Source organism: Lonchura striata, chromosome Z, assembly GCF_050655825.1.
Source record: "Lonchura striata isolate lonStrDom1 chromosome Z, ASM5065582v1, whole genome shotgun sequence".
Taxonomy (NCBI): Eukaryota; Metazoa; Chordata; class Aves; order Passeriformes; family Estrildidae; genus Lonchura; species Lonchura striata.
Genome location: NC_140740.1, coordinates 16,097,260 through 16,118,142, shown reverse-complemented (window position 1 = coordinate 16,118,142; position 20,883 = coordinate 16,097,260). Strand labels below are relative to the sequence as shown.

At 38.2% G+C, this 20,883-nt stretch overlaps 1 protein-coding gene across 9 annotated transcripts in view; it reads left to right on the top strand.

Annotated features, from left to right (window-relative positions):
* Nucleotides 1-20,883, top strand: part of TRPM3 (transient receptor potential cation channel subfamily M member 3) — a 406,874-nt gene that overhangs the window by 326,630 nt on the left and 59,361 nt on the right. For all 9 annotated transcript variants that reach the window (XM_077790276.2, XM_077790277.2, XM_021541495.4 and 6 more), the window contains exons 9-12: nt 5,955-6,027; nt 12,891-12,991; nt 14,604-14,738; nt 17,437-17,487. In XM_077790276.2, coding sequence (XP_077646402.1) covers nt 5,955-6,027; nt 12,891-12,991; nt 14,604-14,738; nt 17,437-17,487 — 360 coding nt within the window. The remainder of the gene's footprint in view (nt 1-5,954; nt 6,028-12,890; nt 12,992-14,603; nt 14,739-17,436; nt 17,488-20,883) is intronic.

The window sequence follows — 20,883 nt, the reverse complement described above, 5'->3', positions numbered from 1 at the left end:
CTTCAGTAAAATCTGCAGTGAGGTGGAACCTTCCCAATATTTTGTTGCTGGGTTAGTTTTTGGGGTTTTTTGGTGGTTTTTTTTGGGTTTTTTTTGTTTTTTTTTTTTTTTTTTTTTTTTTGTTTTTTTGTTTTTTGGGTTTTTTTTGGGTTTTTTTTTTGTGGTTTGTTTGTTTGTTGATTTGTGTTTTGTGGTGGGAGACTTAGTGGGGGGCAGGAGAGCATTGTCTCTTCCTTCTTTTAAGGGCAAACCTCATGCATTTTAATTAGGCAGGTTGTGTGGAGGGAAATGAGAGGTAGTTTGTTATAGCAAAAGTTTGACTGTCAGGTTCCAAGCACCTCCACCTGGATGGAGTCCAGCTGCCCCAGTTTTGAAAGTACCTGCTACTGTATTTTGCAAGAAGATCACTATGGACACACCAAAATTCAAGACATTTAGCAAGAATCCTGTTGCCTATAAATTGCTTTGCAGCCTTTTGGGAAACCTCCACTGATGAGTCATTTGCCTGTTTCAGGTATGCCTTTCTGAAGATCTGTCTCTTCAGAGCAGTGCAATACAATTTTGTGTTTGTCATGAATGGTAACCCCAGTTTCTATTGTATTTGCAAAGAAGAAAAGAAAAATGCTTTTTTTAAAGTGTTTTCTGTTGTAAATCATGGTTGCTCACTGAGGTGACTCAGAAAATTACCTGAAAAAGCTGTTTCAAATATATAAATAGTGAACACTGAGGAAATAAAGGAGGAAACAGGAAAAAGACCATCCCAAAATACCCAATACCAATACAGTGGCAGAGAAACAGAAAAAAAACCCTGTTATTTTAAAATAAGTGAGTTTAACACCAACAATTGAAAATATCAGCTACACAGAGGTAATATTGTGGGCCCAAATCCCTATGGAAAAAAATAAGAGTACTTGATTTTGATGTTTCTTTTTTCCTTTGGATATAAATTGTTTTTTGGCTCAAAAGAAATAGCAGGGTAGGGTAAATGGTAGTTCTACTCTCTAACACACACGTTCATTATGCTCCTATGAAAAATAGGAGATATTTTCATAGATACAATGTGAAACAGAGCAGAACAGAAAAAATTTCTTTTTAAACTAATCTTCTCTTTTTCACAGCAATACAGAAGAATGTCTAGTGATAGCTTGATTAAAACTGCAACTCTTACCTGCTTATTTCCTTTTGGTACATAAGCAAGTCCTTAGCATGTATTACTTTTAAATACAGGCTTCTTCGGATTTATTACTTTGTAATGAAATTATCCTGGATTCCATATGCACACCTTGCTATGTTCTTTCTTCTGTATTTTTTTCTTCTAAAGTTGTCCAGAGGGTACAACTCAACAACAGGCTTAAAGGGTCTGCAGTAGGCAGCTGAAAAGCTCTTAGGCACTTTCTCTTCACTGAAAGAAGAAAGTATTTTTCTTTTGCTTAGCAATGAGTTATTAAATGAGTTTCTAAGTCCTTAATTTTCTGTTATTTTTGCATCTACCAAGATGGAAGTCACTCATCCAGAAAGAGGTAGCTGGGAATAGAGTTTACTGACCCAGATATTTTTCTTTAGCATGTTTTTAGTGCAGTAGCATCTGTATCCCATTTTAACAGGGTCCAGTCAATGTCCTCAGTGTGTTCCTTATCAGTTCTTTGCAGAGATTCACCCACCAATGTACTTGTAAGTTGCACTGGCAGGTTGTGAGATACAGTAATGACTCTTGGAGTTAGGTGACTACACTGGAAACAGAAAATTCTTTCCTGTTAACTCAGGGGAAAGAAAACACCAGAACAAGAGGTCTCCAGTGAAGCAGGTTTTTTAAGACCTAAAGGTATTGGACATTTCTAAGTGTAAATTCTGCATAAGTACTTTAGGACATGTCTGCATTTCCTCTTGCCTCTGACTACAGAAATTAAAGATTGCTATATGTATTTTAAACCCTCCATGTTTGCAGAAAAATGTCTTTTATCAATCCATCAATATTTGGTACCAGGTAAAAAATCTCTCAGTGTCAAGGAATAACAGTGAAAGGCATCTAGGCTGATGGAGAGGTGGATGCCACCCAGCCAGCTGCTATGGATGGATGGATAGCTCAAACAGCCCCTGTGTCTGCAGATATCTATAGTGTAAAGTGGTTGATATGTTCTCAGATTTTCTGCTGTGTTCTGCTATTCTGCCCAGGCTCCAGCCAGAATGTTTATTTGGGGTTGGTTCTGTGTTTTCACTGATATCCTCACACAATAGGATTACTCTCAGTTACTCCCTACTTACTGAATATCTGCCTGGCCAAAAGTTCAGTTGCCTTAAGCAGGAGGAGTGCCTCTGCCACAGCAAGCAAGCAGCTATGGATAGTAGCAGTAAATCTAAATCATAAGAAGAGGGTGGACATATTTGTTTACTGCCTCTGTGAATGCAGAAAATATAGAAGTCCACAGTGCCAGCTGAGTCTTTGAGGTCCTAAACTCAGAGAATTTTGAAATTAAGTTAGTATTTGGTTGAGAGCCAGCGGAACATGAGCCAGCAGTTTGTCCAGGTGGCCAATAAGGCCAATGACATCCTGGCTTATAGCAACAGTGTGGCCAGCAGGACCAGGGCAGTGACTGTCCCCCTGTGCTCAGCCTGAGGTGAGAGTCACTCCCTGAGGCCTCACCTTGAGTACTGTGTTTGGTTTTAGATCAGAAGTTGTGTTAGGGGAGGTTCAGACTGAGTATGAGAAGAAGGTTCTTCACTGAGTGGGTGTTTGGGCATTGGAACAGGCTCCCCAGGGAAGTGGTCCCAGCACTAAACCTGAAGGAGTTCAAGCAATGTTTGGACAATACCCTCAGGTACATGCTGTAACTCTTGGGATATGCTGTGCAGTGCCAGGAGTTGTACACGATGATCTTTGTGGGTCCCTTCAAACTCAGGATATTCTGTGATTCTGTGATAATGTGAGGTGCTGAGTCATGTCCAGAAAAAGGCAGCAGAGCTGGGGAAAGATCTAGAGCACAAATCTGATCAGGATCATCTGGCGGAGCTGGAGGTGTTTAGCCTGGTGCAAAGGAGCCTTATCACTCTGAAGAACTGCCTGAAAGGTGGTTGTGGTGACCAGGGGTCGCTTTCTTCTCCCAGGTAAGGGGTGACAGGACAGGAGGAAACAGCCTGAGATTGCACCAGATGAAGGGTTGGATTGGATATTAGGAAACAATTCTTCACTGAAAGACTTGTCAAGCACTGGACCAGGCTGTTTATTCCTCCTCCAAACTCTGTTGTCCATCATACTCAGTCCCCAATGTGCAGACTGCCTCTCCTGACACCTAAAGACAGAGAAGGACATCTTGCCATTTTGTGCTACCTCTAAGTGTGTCATCTTTGGCATGGGGAGCACATCATGACCATGTACAGCAGAGGGTCTGATCTCATTAGCTCACATACTGATTGTGTTTTGAGATGAAACATGTGAGAACCCCGGGTTTGGTCTGGGTTCTCGTGTGGTGGTAAAGCTTCTCCTCCAACCCGTGTTCCCAAAGAAAAACTCCGCAGCCTCTTCTTGTTCGGTCTCAAGACAATTTATTGCTAGTTATCTAACAGATTAGGTTCTCGGGCTGCAGCCCTTTGGTCAGTGGCCCAGGCAGAGACACACACACTCCTGACACCCTCACTGTCCAGTGTCTTCTTCTTCTCTCTCCCCCACCCAGGGCTGCTGCTATCTTTTATAAGATATATTACGTATAACATGTTTACAATTATTCCCCAATACCTACTACCAATATTACCAAGTGTTTTTCTATTCTAAACCAATCTGTGAGTGCCAACATCACCAAGAACATGGAGGTAAGGAAGAAGAAGGAAGAAGGATGGGTTCAGCCCACTTTCCTCCATCTTAGAACTTCTGACCCCCATGTACAAAGTAAAAACCCCCCTGTACATGCACTAAAACCCCCCTGTACACTACCAAAAAATATTTCCCTCTACTTTGTGACTACATTTACTATACTATCTAGCACTTTGTGACTGCTTGTTCCACCTTCAAAGTTGGAAATTCATTCCATGGTTCAAACTCTAAATCACAGCTAAATCCAGCTGCCTGCTGGGGTCCAGACTGCATCTGACCACGGCCTGGAACCTCCAAAAATGTCTGAGAGACATTTTGAGTTCCCACAGAAACATACATAGAAATGTGTGTTTTTATTCACATTATCTGTGGGCAGACTGCCTGCATTGCAAGGAAACCTTCATTGCCAGTCATCAAGAAAATAGAAAAAAAATGGAAAATTATAATGAAACATTTCTTTTTGAGAATGTGATCAAATCCTGGAACAGGCTTCTAGAGAGATGGTTGATGTTCCATGCTTGTCAGTGTTTAAGAGGCATTTGGACAATGCCTTTAGTATGGTGCTTTAACTTTTGGCCAGCCTTCATCAGGCAGTTGGACTAGATCATTGTTGAGGGTCCTCCCTTCCAACTGAAATAATCTATTCTGTTACTATTCTGTTCCTATTCTAATTCTATCCTGTTCTATTCTGTTCTGAAGTTGTGGTATGGAGATAGACATGAAGTAGTTTACTGGAAACATCTGTATATTCCAGGGAGAGAGAGAGAACACTTCAATAAAGTATCATTTATGCTTTGTATCAAGAACACTGTAAAGGATCAAATCAAGTGTAACTTGGAAATAGTGTACTTTAGCTGGGGAGGTTGCCTAACATAAGTAATGTCTTACATCACCTAACTCAACTGACTAATTGAGCTAAGCCAGTATTACTTTACCAAGTTTGCTTTTTAGCCTCTAAGACGCTGTTCTACTGTCATTGATACCAAAGCCTAAAACTCCTGGAGCTCTATGATCAAATGAAGGTAGAATAGGAGATAAAGGAGGGCTGCACTGGATTTTCTGGGATACTCTCTACAGCACTTTTCAGCTCTCAGATTGAAGCGTATCCCTGAAGTTTTGCCTTGTCCTTCAGACCTTGTATGTCTCCTTCTTCGGTGATGGTAGACAGTTTTTGGTGCCCTGATGTTTGTTCAATATCAGATGCTGCTGCAGTTCAGTGCTGTATGAGTAGGAATCTAGGAACATGGAAACAACAGATGTTGCTCAATATGAATACAAAAAATGCTTATGTAATTTCTAATTAAGATGTCACTTATTCTAAAAACAAAGGAATTGAGGCAGTCCATACTGACAAAAGAAAAAACGGACAACAAGTGCTCAGATCAAAATGATGGCATAATTTTCATGAGTAAAGGAAAGGCACAAGTAAAAATCTGCAATCTATGTTGCTTGATAAGAAGCAGAGGTTCAAATAAAGCTATTGCTATGGCAACAAAAGGAGCAAGGGGATTTACACTTCTGTATGTATCAGTGCAGTCTTAACCAAGAGTGACTCTGGCTAGAAAGAGCAGCTGCATATTAATTCTTATAATTTATGAATTGTGTATCTCACCTCACTGCCTCAGACCTATAACCTAGAGTGATAGATCATTGACCATACATGGTTGAAGATGTTCCTGGACCTGTTAGAACCATAATTCTTAGATTATTTATCAAAGTCACTCCTATATAGAATCTCAAGGTTGAATAGATTTCTACTATCACTTAAAAATATTTATTCTATGCTATATGGCATCAATTAGGTCCACACTCATAATACACCTAAATCTTTCTCGTAATCGGTTGAGAACATTAAGTCTAATGTCACTCCAATACAGGAATGTGTCTTCATCTCTAGTTTCACCCTGTGTCACTGAACACCTATTTTCCATATGAAGATTAATACAATTTCTATATTACCAAATTTTATGTGACAAAATATACTTTATGTTAATCCTATTTAATAAGCTTCTCATAAAGCAAATTATGGAGGATTATCTCATAGACATCAGTAAATTTTAAGATTCAAGTCACACTGCCCTGATTTAAGTTGTTTGGTATTTTTTAATTACCCTCCTTTTAATAATGGTATTGTCTATTAATATTGCAGATCACAGTTTTTCGAATGGGATCAGAAGGACACCAGGATATTGATTTAGCTATCCTGACAGCACTACTAAAAGGTAAAGAGCTGAGTGAGTCTATATCAATCCATTTAGTGTCTCTTATGTGCTGAAACCCGCATTTATTGACATATCTATCAAGATGATAAATCTATACTGTGAAACTGAAGTATGCTTCTTGCTCTAACTGCTTTCTACAAATACAGATCTTTTTTTAATGTTTAAATAGCTACTGTTTTTCCTTTCTGAATTTTTGTTCGCCACAATCACTGATGTGTCACAAGAAATATCATGGTGACCCCCATGCCAGTTACTTGAGAAGCTTAGTAATCAAGAGAAGACAGCCAAAGAACTCTTCCAACATAGATTGCCTTGGTAGCTAGAACATCCATTTAGATAAAGCTGGCTCCATTTTCAAAGTTAGATGTTATGTGTAGTCATCCCTAGGAAAGTCTGGAAGGAGTGCGAGGTTCCCTTCAGCCTCCATTTGTACAGATAAGAACGTAGCTATTGGGATGGTTGGGCTTTTAATCTTAAACTTGGCTGGGTGTTACATCTTTCTGAGCCATTACATGTTACACTTCTGCTCTTAAAACATTGACTTGCAATAAATTTGCTGTTGCTACAGTTCACAACAGACCCTCATCTATATTAATTAATAAATTAATTCAAAACGAGAATCAAGAATTTCATCCATTGCCATATTTCTCCTTTTTTTCCCTTGGAAATAATATAATTGCAGGTTTCATTTTTGTCTTAAATGTAACCGAATCCTTCATTATCTTCAGTATGAAGGTATTCTCTTCACATTTGTTCTTAAGACAGTCCCTGAAAGTACTGCTCTTGTTTTCTATTAATAAGGCAAAGAATGTCTTAAGAGTCATGATTCCACTTTTTGTAAATGTGTTTTCAAGGTCCGTATCCCAACATAGATCCCTGGAGTCTTGTGAAAACTGACTCTTGGAAGCTGAAGAAAATAAGTCACATGCCTGTGAGGAATTGTTTTCTATTTGAAATGTTCTTTTTCAGTATTTACAGAAGAAACTGTTTTAGAGGTTGCAGTCTCAGTATATGAGAATTCCTCCCTGCTCTGGAATATCTATTTTACAAGTACTTAATTGGTGCTGTTGGTCCCTTGGTGAAATAAAATTTCCTTTCCTCTTCATGTTAAGGGTACAAGTCATCATAAGAAACTTTTATTAGCTCAGGAGGTGCTTGGATCTGTGTAAGTACTTTCAACATCTCCTTTCATGCTTGTCTGAGAGTCTTGATTTGAAAATCTGCTGATGGCAGCAACATTTGTTTCTTGCTCTAAAGACCCAGAGGAACTGGGTCACCTCATCTTCCCTGCTCCTCATCTTCCCTGCTCCTCAGGACTTTGTGATTATGCAGATATTCAATGAAGATCAGATTCATCAGGTGCCTCTGGTTCATATTAGCCTCCTGATCACAAGGTATTTAATCAATATATGCAAAAATGAGATCTCTTGTCTCAGCCAAGTCAGTTGTCCTTATTTACATCATATCTTTGTACAAGTTTTCTGGCCCACCTGAAAAGAAATACTGACTTTCTGTAAATATACCTGACTATCTTGATGGACACTTGGGTTTTTCATCAAAGTCTTAAGGCAGCAATGCTGAACCACTTGTCTATTGATTTTTAAGTAATTTATTTGCAATAGGTAAAATTAATTGGTAAATTGTTTTTTCATGCTGTTGGAGTTTTCATGGCATTGGAAACTTACTTCTCATTGTTTCTAAAATTAAAGAAAAATAATAATTGTAATAAGTAAAATAAGATATTTGAAGACTGGGTCTGAGTTATCTTGACATTCATAAATTTAAATTTAAAAATTCATCTCTTCCTACTTTCCAGTACTGTGTAAAAAATGAAGAGTAATGTCTGAAACTGATGAGTGATTACAGTAACTTTTTTCAGTCTTCTTAATGAGGAATTTGCAGCTTTTGGTAGTGCATATTAGCATATCAGCTAATGACCCATCCCACCTTTGTGTGAGTGATTTTGTCATGGGGGAGTGGGAAAAGGGTTTGGAAACACAAAGTATCATTTCCAATTTGCTATGTAAAATCTCCCTTTTGAACCCACACCAGACATGCTGCTAATTCAGGAGCTGTCCTGGACAGCATAATCCACAAGCCCCAAACCCAGCATCACAAATTCTTTGTTTGTTTTCACAAACTGCTTGTTTAATCTTGTCAGCAAGATCTATCTTTCTTGGAAGTGATCTTCAATAAACTACAGAGTGGCATCCAAACTGGTTATCAATTTACATTACATGGATGTCATAACAGCATATGGTTCACAAATTCTTTTTTTTTTTTTTAATGTTGAGCAACACGAATGTGGGAAGTAAGTTTCCAAAGGCATGAGTTTATAGAAGTCAGGTTTATCAATACAGTTTAACTGTTTGTGCTCTCTTAACTTGAATACTTGGAACTCACACCATAATGGATTTTGTCCTTTTGCAGATGCTAGCAAAGCAGAAGGCATGTGACAGGGAAGTTAAAGACAGCATATGGAAATGGTCTAAAAAAATGCTTGTTTTGAAGTGGCTTCAGAGATCCTAGTTCACCAAGCTGTTGCAATGTCTGGAGCAGACTAGTGCCAGCCATGTTTCAGATGGTACTCCAGAAGCCTTCCCAGTGCAATTGTCAGCACTGGGAAAGAGGTGCTCTGTGGTACGTGCATATGGTGATATTGCTGCCATGTACCTGCTGGGGTAAACCATGTTAGGCTGAAGCAGAACTGAAGTTCTGCATACTTTCCAGCCTGTGAGTAAGTCATGATTCATGCTCGCTGAATAGCCATCATGTAGTATCAGATGGTCAAGGATAGTCTGCCAGCCATGAAATCACAGAAACAAAAAGGTTTCAGAGTTACTGCACTTGTAGCTGGTTTTGCTGTCTGCTTTTATATTGTCAATTGGTTTCCTAATTGCCAGGATGATTCTGTAGTAAATGCTGTGGAAATGCAGCCTTTGCACTAAAGAGCTTCTGAAACAGGAGACAGCATTGGACCCGCAAAAAGTTAATTTGGTTTTTTTTTTTCCCTAATCTAGTTGTTTTCTTTAGATGTTGATTCAAAGTGGACACTGACATGCTTAGGTGCACTGTGGAAATGGATATCCCACAACAATTTCTGTCTAGGTAGATGTTTCATATAATTTCATCTTTCCAGAGACCTGAGCACCAAGATCATAGCTATTCCAGGAGAATCCTTTAGGGGTTTATGTTGGTCACAGTAAGCTTTAGCCAGTTCATAAAAGCCTGTAGTAATAAGTATATAAAAGCCCTTCAGTAATCCTGCAAGTGTACAACACTCATTGTTTGATGTGTACCCTGGCTCCCTGAGGAGACAGCATTGAGTTTATAGTCCCAGGCTGTATCATCAAGGAGTATTACATTTCCAGTCCAAAATATTGAGTAGACAACGTGACTTTTTACCAAAAGAGTCTATGCAAGCACTGCTGGATGGCAGCCTAAGAACATAAAATTAACATCTGCAGGAACTAACAGTTGTCCCAGCAGTCTGTCTATATCCAGTGGTATGTATATCAAGATAAAATACTGCCAAAACAATGTATTGCATCCCAACTGCAAATTTTCTTCTAGAAGAAGATGAAAGGAAGGGTCACGCTGCAGAGGCTGTCGTAGTCTCAAAACATTCTTTTGAGGAGCATATCTTACAATCAGTCAGACACCAGAATACTGAGTAAATATTACAGAGAAATTAGTCATATTACCCAAAACATTATTTAATGCAATAAGTATGATATGGTAAATAAAATAATACAATACAAGAGGTTATTAACTCTACCTTATTTATTTTCCAAATATCCTTTGGCTTTGATTTGAGCACCAGTGACACTCATGAGTGACAGGCATCCCCAGAAAGATCACTTTTTGAATTCTTCCTACTGACTCATTCCATGCCCTGTGGCACTGAATGCAGTCAAGGAAATGACTGAAAGGAGACTGTATCTTAAGAAGGCCATCTCATGTTTTTTCTGGGGAGCTTTTCTTATATGAGTGGAATCAGTCATGTTTCTTGATCTTAGGTAGAATTCCACCTAAAATAGCCTGAATACTTCCTTTTTCATTTGAGACAAAGGTCATCAGTTCTATCCTAGAATAAAATCAATTAAAAGACATCCACAGCTCATATGCTACTCCGTACAAACATTTATAGCTTTGATTTTCCTTCTCCTCTTAAGTAACATCATTGCCATTCACGTTCATCTGAAAACCCCTCAGGGATGACAGCAAGGAGGAGAAGGAAGCAAGGGCTTTCCATCAAGAAACTGTACTGTGGAAGCACCCATCCAACCAAATGCAGCAGAGCCCCAGGATACACATCCATAATCTACACCCTAGCTGATAGACTGCTTCAGACCTGGAGTACAATATCCCCTTGAGAAGCCACACATTTCCTTCGACTGCCAGATACCTGCAGTGCTCTGTGAAATCAAACATTATGACCACAAGCACTGAGAAGAGCATCAACTCTGGGACTACACATGTATCAGCTGGAAAACTTGGCCACTGCTTGCAGCCTTAAGCATAATGAAGGGAGATGGGAAGGATATGGCTGGGCCATGACTTGCTTTCTCTTTTGCTCAGTATTTGGAGCAATGAGCATGCTCAAAGAAAACAATTTTGGTGAATGGATGAACAGGCACCACCTCATGCCCCATGCCAGCAGTTCCTTCCTGTGATCAAATGTACCAGAAGATCCTCTATTCATCTGCAAGCTGAGTCTTTTCTAAAGCATGTAAAGGCCCAGGACTGCTAGGGTCAGTTGATACAAACTGGAGAACACTCCCTGCTAGGGCTCAAAAATTATTTATCGGGAGCCTTAGTGATTTAGCTTAACTTCTTCCTGAAGTGGGGGCTGTGTAAACAGACCACTTCCCTCCCCAAGTTCTAACTAGATGGCACCCCTGGCTACCCTGGCTGTAGTAGGAAAATCAAGAATTGGATCTCCCTCATCACACGTGTGAATTGTTGTCAAGCTGTGGGATCACCATCACTGCCCCCAGGTTTTAGAGTTCACCTATATGCCTCCTCCATGCCTCACCAGAAACCTTGACTAAGCACTGCTAAAGCTCTCACTTCTCCTTCAGGCACATGATTGGGAAGGAGGAGATCTGATGAGAGCATCTCTTGTTTGCTTCAAAATGGGGGAGAACATTATTTGCACTCTGTGTTTAACTTACACTATCATACTCACCGCAGGTATTTTTTTCCTGTTTTTATAAATAAATCTTGGGATATTTAAATGTAGAGACATTTTTGCCTTTCCAAAAGGTAAATATTTTATGTTCTTGGATGCTGTATATTGCTTGTGTAAGAAACTCCAAAAGTTTCAGATGTTGTTGTCATCCCCCCTGAGATCTCTTGTGTTGCAGTGAGAAGTTGTGTCTTATGCAAAGGGGCATTCCTGATACTTCTTAGCCACAGAAGTCACAAAAGTATTTTCACTTTTTTTTTTCTTCTTCTTCATTTGTTTCAATTCTGTTCTGTTCCTGCATTGTCTACCTTTTTATCAGAGCTCATGTATGAATGTGATTTGGATGATACACAATTCACCATCTCCCAAACAAGTCCTGCAGATATTGACAATTATTTGGCAATATCAGCAGTAAACTGACTTCACATTGAGAGTTATGAAATTAAACTATAGGCTAAGCTCCACGAAGTTTTTTATTAAGGTCTTCACAGAGAATTTCAACAGCCAGTTTTATGTTTTCCTTGCCTCAAATTTCAGAGTCCACTTTCAACTGGAGCAGTGTGTGTGTTTGAATAATACTTAAATGGGGACACAAATGCTTTGAAGTAATGAAAAGCTTTTATTTATCCTCACTCCATGATATCAGTATGAGAATTAATAAAGACAAAATAAGAGTAGAGGTATGAGGTCTTAAAAAATAAGCCCTTATACAATCACCTAACCACTGCAAGCAGATATGTAGTTAAAAGTCAAAGGGCTCTTTATTTATTTGGTTCATCAGTTCATTCAGGCCAGTTCTCCCTTTGACACTGAAGCACAAGTGCTGCTTTATTATTACAAATCAGCTGAGAACCATGAAATATTAAAAAAGCACAGCAGGACAGGAATGTCCCACAGTGTCCATTAAAACTGCAGGGAAAATCATACCCTCCCTTCCAAAAACAAACAGCTCCAAATCCATCTTATCATCTGCATAGTTTCTCATTTAATTTAGATATATTATACCTTGACACAAGCTTTATAGAATGCTTTCTTACATAGTTATTTCATATGTGAAGGGAAATCTGTCCCACCAAGTCACCTCAGTACAAAGAGGGGAGAAATTCCTATGCTTCTTATCAAGCTGGAATGTGTAAGATGCCAAAAATTGCAGAACTACGGAAATCAGTGGTGTCTGTGAGTTGAATCTACTTGTAATTGCTAGAGGCACATGTCTCTCTCTCTCTCTCTCTCTGTGTGTGTGTGTGTGTGTGTGTGTGTGTGTGTGTGTGTGTGTGCTCATGGGATACGTGTGGGTGTGTGTATATTCTTGCAGCTCCATCTGTATCCTGGCTTGTTCTCTTGCTTCCCATCCAGTAGGAGAGAAACCACTTAAGTCCACCAAAAAATGCCTTCTGATATCACCTGTATCTGCTGTAATTTGAAGGGAAATATGAGGAAATAATTAATGCTTGTAATACAATCTGAGAACTAGAGATGCAGATTTGAGAATGGATTTTTTTTTTGACAGTTGCAGTGGAAGGTTTGGTTTTGTTTTGATATGAGATCAGTTGCAGAAATGACATAGATGTCAGTGAGACTTCACAAAGAGGAGTTACCAGGATATACTGAGCCTAATGTCTTGTTTCTTCTTTTCCTGCTGTCCTCCCTGCACCCCTGTCTGTATACACAGGAGCTAATGCATCTGCTCCCGACCAGCTGAGCCTAGCACTAGCCTGGAACAGAGTAGACATCGCCCGCAGTCAGATCTTTATTTATGGGCAGCAGTGGCCGGTACAGTATATATATAATGTATATATACACAACATCTTCTATCAGAAACACCTTGAACCCTACAGAGTATAAATACATTCTGTTTGCAATGGTGGTTTTAGTGTGGTTTAAAATACACTGGGTCCTGCCAAACACATGGTTCCCAATCACACTTGCTGAAGGCAGGCACAATTGCAGACAGGCTAATGTGTTCTATTGTCCAAGGAAATGGTGACATCTAGCGATGCCTTAAGAGTAGGAAACTACACCTCTGAAAAAACGGGAAGTACCAGATTTATCCTACTAAGCATGATTCTGCAAGCTGACGAAAACAAGTGTATACCCGCTATAAATTCAAGGAAATTCAACATTTCTTTTTTCTCTTAAAGCAGCATGCTTTTATATGCAAATCCTGAATTTGAGGTGATGATTTTACATGAAAAATACACCATACAAATGCTGGAGATCATGTAGACTGCAGAAGTTGATCAGCAGTGTCACCACAAATGGGCTATGGCTCCAGATCTCAGGTGATGTTAATTCTGTTCCCATTGCTGCTGTGCATCAATCTGCCTGCTCTACATCTGCACCATCTCATGCTCCAGGTGCAGAAGTCACAAAGACAGAAAAAAAAAAAAAAGTAAGGTCTCCATGTCTACCTGGTCTACCTGTATCTCCTTAAAGCTCAACTTATTCACTCAGGAGTTTGAACTGGACAGTATTAGTCACTACTGTGACACTTGTTTCATCACTGTCATTAAAATTTCTCATGCTGTTATTACATGAGCATTTACAATTCCCCATGGAAAAACTATAACAATGGGAAAAGGTTTTGTTTAAGTATCCTCGATTTAAATGTAGCTTTCTACAGCTTGCTACCTCTAAAAGCTAGTACAAAAATCCTTGCCTTTTCAATTATTTTGTCTTTGATATTGGGCATAAGTATGTGTTAAAACATAGGTATTTTAATGGCATTGAACTGTCTTCATTGTTATCTCTTCGTCACACATCACAGCAAAAATTTGATAAATTCTGCAATCTGCAATAATTTTGGAAGCTAAAAGCTGGAAGGATGAGATAATTTCTCATCCTTCTAATTCTGCCTGACCTCCAAGAGTTAAGAAGAAGAGGTTTTGTGTAAGAAGACCTCTTGCATTTGGGCCTTCAAAGGAATGCAAATTATGAAGCAGTTTCTGTTTCCTCAGTGTTCAAATTTCCCTGAGGTTCCACACCACAAACAGAAGAAAACTTCAGAAAAGTCAGAATTAAAGTTATTTGATGTGCACAAAACAAATATATCCAATATAAATAAAATTATTGACAGGAAAAAAATAATGATAATAATAAATCCTGAATAAGGTAGAGATGTGGTCTCCAGTTTACTGGATTGCAGTTCTTTGTCCTAAACTGTTTTTTCTAGATCATTTTAACTAGCACTCCAATGTTCCTTTTTGAAATGCAACCCTGAATTAGAAAAATTGTTACAGATTAAAATCATGATTATCCCATTTTAAGCTTAGAAGAGCAATGCTTAGGATTTTGTCAGTCCCTCTGCTTGTGCTGGAATGACTGAACCAGCTGGATGTAGCCTGCCACGCCAAGGAACAGATTCAATTAATCACTTACTTTGCAGGTGGGCTCCCTTGAGCAAGCAATGCTGGATGCACTGGTGTTGGACAGAGTGGATTTTGTGAAATTACTCATAGAAAATGGAGTAAGCATGCATCGTTTTCTCACCATCTCCCGGCTAGAGGAATTGTACAATACGGTAGGGCCAGCCTAAGGCAAATTTTCTGTCTCTATATTCACTGTTCTAGCTCCCACTTGTATAGTAATGGCATGATGATGATGCACCAGGCAGTCAACACCTGCTGCAGAAATTTTTCATTAGCCCATATTGTCTCTCTTGCTTGTGTCTCATATAATGTAACATGCTGTGCCTTGCCCACGTAATCTGTTGTATGGATTTTGTAAAGACACAAAATAAGCCTCACACAATGGCAGACATTTTCTTGTCACTGTAATTCCAATATGACAAACCTAAGATTTAGGCAGGTGCCTCTGTCTGGAAGACAGTAACTGGCAAGTTAGGACCCATATAGTGGTGTTGTATGACTCCTGATAATATGGCTTCAGAAAAATCTTCTAACTCTTAATCAGCCTCTGTTACAATGAAGGGCTTCCCCATGCCCCCACTGAGTTCCAAAAATTAGACCTTTGACTTTTAAAAAACTGTTTGCAAGTTTTTAATCCTCACCATTAAAGTGAATATAAAACTGGACAAATAAGTCTGCTTCTGAATTCTCAAATGCAAAATACATTCCAGCATTCACAATATTATTGCCTACTTAGGTAGTAGTTCAGAAAGTTCAAACTTCTTATGTGTAATGAAAATAAAATCTTAAAACACTGTCTAGTTCTTAGAATTCCCAGTGTTGTGTATTGCAGAAGGGCTGTGATATGGGCATAAAAAACTTTCAATAAGTTATTTTTTCTGCCAGTACTTTTCAAAGCCTTTGCTGTCACACTGAGCTGTTATCTGGAGGTATTTCACACTGATGCTGACCAGTAGTCAGTCTTGCAAAATATCAAATATGAATAGGATTCATTAAACTTCATCAAAATATGGAGGAACAGGTGTATATATATATATATGTGTGTGTGTGTGTGTGTGTGTGTGTGTGTGTACGTGTATATGCATGTATATATATATATATGTATGTGTATATATATATGTATGTATGTATATATTGGGTACATATATGCCACCCTAGAGACAAAATCCCATCTGATCTTTGGTCAGTTTACATTTTGCCTATTGACTGGCATCTGTATATTAAGAATTCCGGTGAGCTCCCTCATAGCAGGGATAAGCATGGTAGTTCTTGTACCAAAGCCACTTTTTATAGGGAATAAGTTTGACAGAAGTCTTCAGTTCAACAGCTAAAAGAAGGGCTTTTTGAACAAATTTATTGCTATAGAAATCAGTGTACATTTTTTCATGCACAAGTTCCAAAAGACCCAGGCTCTGAAATGCCTGAATTACCAATTATACTATATGACTAAATGCATCCATAGTATCCTTAGCACCAAAAAAATTACCATATTTCAGCATAAGACTTAAAAATTACCTGTGAAGATACAAACCAGTGAATCCTGCCTCTGCTATGGCAAATTTGTAAAAATATAAGAAAGTATAGAACTATAGACAAGGGAATCAATTTTATGTCAACAACAACTTTACCAAGCTTCTGTAGGAAAATGTTAAGCCTTAGAAATCTATTTCTATTTCTGCAATCAGCATGCAGGAGAATAAGGATGTTGAACTTGGTCCCCCCACTTTTTTTTTTTTTTTTTTTTTTTTTTTTTTTTTTTTTTTTGTGGAACATCAAAAGTATTTTAAAATTTCAAAGGTTATTAAAGAAATGTAGCTTAGAATGGCTTAGAATATCAGGGACAATTTTGGTTTAAAACCTACTTGAATGTTAAAAAACAAGGAGAAGGAATACATGGTCCATATTTACCACAAAAGGACCAGGGTCATGGAAGACCTTGTGCAAGGACCACAGCTGTTCAGCTTGTTTATGTAAGATGTGAAAAATGTGGTACCTACAGAAGAGACAATAATAATTGCAGGTGTTTTAGAAAATCTGAAGCAGCATATGAAGAATCACAGGTAAGTCTCATCATGCTCAGAGATGGGGTTACGTAAAATTAAGTGTTGGGAAGTGCAGAGCAATGCATACAAGGAAACATTGACTCTACACACGTGTAGTGGTCTCATCCATCAACAGCTACAACTAAGGAGACCTCTCATAAAAGTCTCTTAAAATATCAGCAACAGTCAAAAACTAAGCAGAAAATAAAGTAAGATATAATAATAATAATAATAATAATAATAATAGTAGTAGTAGTAGTAGTATAATCAAAATTGCAGAACTTCTCTGCAGCATATTTTTGAAATGACAGCTGGAGTCAAAAGATTGGAAAAATTCACAGACTCTGCATTCTGCATTCACATGCATATGCATTCACAGACAGTGACTTTCAGAGACAACCTCAAAGCAATGCCAGGCTCAGAGTGTCTCTGACTCACCAGCAGTGGAATTGGAATTCCTGAGTGCAGGAAGGCTAAAATTAAAGCAGCTGGTTTTGCTTCCACTCTTTCCCAGAGGCTGTGCTGTGCTTCTGGCTTTTCTGAGCCAGGAGGCTAAACTGATACACAAGATTTCCATTTTCATCCAATGTAGCAGTTCATAGGGTTTTCCTATGGAAGGGGTTTATACAAAAGAGGAAAACAGGTGAAATAATGCTCTTGTGATTGATTAGGGATTTTTAATTGGTTGTAACAGTTGTACAAGTGTCCTCAGCTGCCTGATTTCTAAACTACCAAGGTAAGGAAGTTATCTCAACATTTATATTTTGTGCAAACTATTTTGTTCTTCTTCTTAATTTGTCCTTTGCAGAGACATGGACCATCCAACACTCTGCATCATCTAGTGAGGGATGTGAAAAAGGTAAGAGTCCAATAGACGGTAGGTTGAAAATAATGTTATTTTTTTTGTAGCTAGATACAATCTCTGTTTTGCATGAGCTTCCAGTCAGAGCTTTCTCCTTCCTGCCAGTACAAAATGTCCTGTTTGTGTGCTCCAAATATGAACTTTTTGCATACAAAGCACAATTAGCAAGTTATTTGGCTTGCTTTCTCTGTGGTTTCGAGACGCTTGAGTAATAATAGTGTGTCTGCTGCCATAATTGTAGGCTCTTACATACTCTGTGGATTTATGCTATTACTTGTATTTTTCCATACCTGCAACTGTTGTCTAAGTTACTTTCTGTGTTGCTAGTTTACTTCCAAGCCTATAAAATAGCTGTAACCCTTGTGCTAGATCTTGGCTTTTTGAAACAGTTCCTCATTCTGCATTGTGTAGTACATTATAGACATCTTCCTCAGCAGAAAAATAAAAATGAGTAGTGCAACTTTCCCCTGACCCTTATCATGTGCATTTCAAGAATCTTGAATTATAAAAATCTATTAGAAGAGCTGGACAGAAATACTGAGAGGTAGAGTGGCAGGAAGGAGATTCCAAATACCTTTACCAATGTACTCAGGATTAAATGAGTTACAGCGACTGCAAGGAATGAAAATCCCTTATCCTTTAGATATATGGATCAAGTAAGGAGATTGAGTCTACAAATGACCTCATCAGCTTGAGTATTCTCCCAAAGTATGTAAGGATTACAACCTTGTATGTTATGTAAGTCAAACCTCTAGGGTAGCATACTTGAGAAAGGATATTTCTGTACATGGGACTAGATAGAAAAAATTAAAAGGAGAGGATATTTTTTCTATGAGCACAGGTTTTAGTGGTTTCTTCTGACAGTGACACAATCGAAGTCACTAAGGAGAGTAGTGTTGTGTCATAGAGCACCTTTTTATTAAGTAATTCTACAGAATAATCAGTAGCATGTTAGAAAGGTTCTGGTGGTATTCTTTGGTTAGCATGTTAAATGGCATCATCATTGTCCAATTATGTATAGTGTATTAAGTGACTGTTAAAAAGTGTGAAATTATTACAAAAAGAAACTATGCACAAATCCCCTTGGACTGAGCAGAGTGAAGCTAGAATTTATTTAGAATGGATACTGCTCTTGAAGCTGAAGTTCCCAGAATATTTTATTATTCAATATGCAGTTATTTATGGCCTTTAAGAATTTCAAAGAATCTCTTCTACTTTTTTCCAAACCCCTTCTCTCCCCCAGAATGACCTTTCCAAGTCCTTCTTCAAAGGCATAGTAAATTGTATGTTGAGTAACTAAATAGTATGTATCTCTTTTTATTAAGGTCCTATTAAATATGTATTTTTAAAGCAACTCTTGAAAGCAAAGGCATCAGTGTAGTCAAAGATGATCTGTACTCATGGATGTATGTGGATACACACTAAATAAACTTACACTATATTTGATTACATTATTTGTTTCACAGTGACTTCTAACTATAGGTGATAGTTATCTTTCCACAAATTTATCTTTCTTTCCTCTGTTAGTATCTAAAATCTTCAGTAATTCCAACTACTTTGAATCAGTCTTATGAGAATAGGTGAGGGCTTTGAAAACAGACTGCCTGAAGCAGCTCTTTAGCACCTTCCTGAGGAAAACTGGACCTCTGGGGCTGTATTTCTCATTTTGTCCAGGATGAGAAAAGTCAGGCTTCATAAGGAGAAGTGACAGCTCACTGTAGCCCAAACAACTGAGCAGATCTCTTAGCAGTCAACCAAACCATAAATCAGTCTGCAGATCTGACAACAGTTTAAATGAAAACACCTCCTTGGAAAAAACTTCTTAATAGACAAATCACCATTTGACAGTTCAATGACCCATCATGCATGCAAGACAGACCACACTGCTGATGTTAGTTTTTTGAGTTCAAGTATATTTTGATGCCATACACCTAGCCTGTCAGATTTAATTACAGCATCACAGAATATAAATACCAAAGTATGTAACACACCACCTTGAGACAATACCTAATTGATATGAAATACACTGAGCATTTACATGTACCCCTCAATTTTAAAACCTGCACTATTGCATTCTTTAAAAGGGTGCATGCTAAAAAAATTGCATCTTGATCATTGTGGATTCTCAGATAGAAAATGGGTATTTAAAAATGATAGAAGCAGTAATTTACTACTGTTGTACCATATAGCTGTATAAATCAGTAGGAGAGTGTTTTTTGTTTTGTTTTGCTTTGTTTTGTTTTGTTTTATTTTAAAGACAATCTTGCCTTCTTATAAAGCAAATAATGAGAACAACAGAAGTCACATTATTCGATTCTGTTTGTGGCAGCCTATAGACACACATGTGTGCATACACACACAGGCACACAAACATATAATACAACAATATATTTTCCCTTTGGATTTCCAAATACTGCTGTGAAGACTAATAGCCTAGGCAGCATACTGTAAAGGCCTGGAGACACAATCTTAAGGAATTTACAATAATCTAAATGTGCATAAATTTTGCATGTATTAACAAGACAAATTATGTCATAATGACTGTGCCTCAGATCACCTTTCAGTCCTCTCAATTCCATAGCTACATAGCAGGGCCAACCTGCCTTGCCTGCATTTTTGGCCTCATGGCCATTTTGACATCTCCTGTCAAGGGTCCAGGATTTCACATTCAAGTTTGGCTTCCTTCCATAGACCATGTATCAGTGTACTCAAGCTAAGCAGAAAGAATCAGACAGTGGCTGTGCTGGACACCCTGTCTGCAAGTGGAGGTTGCCCTCTACAAATTAAAAAAAAAATTATTTCCCTGCCTCAACTAGATGATGAAGATCAATAGAAATTAACAGATGGATTTTTTTTTTCATTTATCCAAAATATTGTGTATAATTAACAGATCTCAATTCCACTTCAGGATTATTTTCATTTCCAAAGTTGACGGTTTTTTGGAGTGCTACAGTATATCTGCATTTCCAAACAACAAACTAGCAATATATCAAATTTTGGCAGTATTATTATTTCCCCAGCATGCAAACTCAGAGGTTTGATACATAGTGACACAAAAATGCACTCCAGGTGAAAAAAGTGCTATAACTGGCTAGCTACATTTTAAGCCTGAAATTTCTTCAGGAGAATAGTGCATTAACACTGAATAGTTTGTCCTAGCGTTAAAAGATTTGTTGATTATTGACCAGGACAACTATCCTACCTAAAAATCAAACTTTCTCCTTAGTCATTCTTGACAACCTAGACTGCACTAGAATTAGTTCATCCAAATTTTTCTTGTTCTTGGGGCCGTTCTGTCCTGCTTGCACCACTGTGCTTCCTGTACAAGCATTCTTAGCACTACCAGGGTTGTTCAAGCTGTCTGCTGACAGAGCAAATGCTTTAGTATGTCTG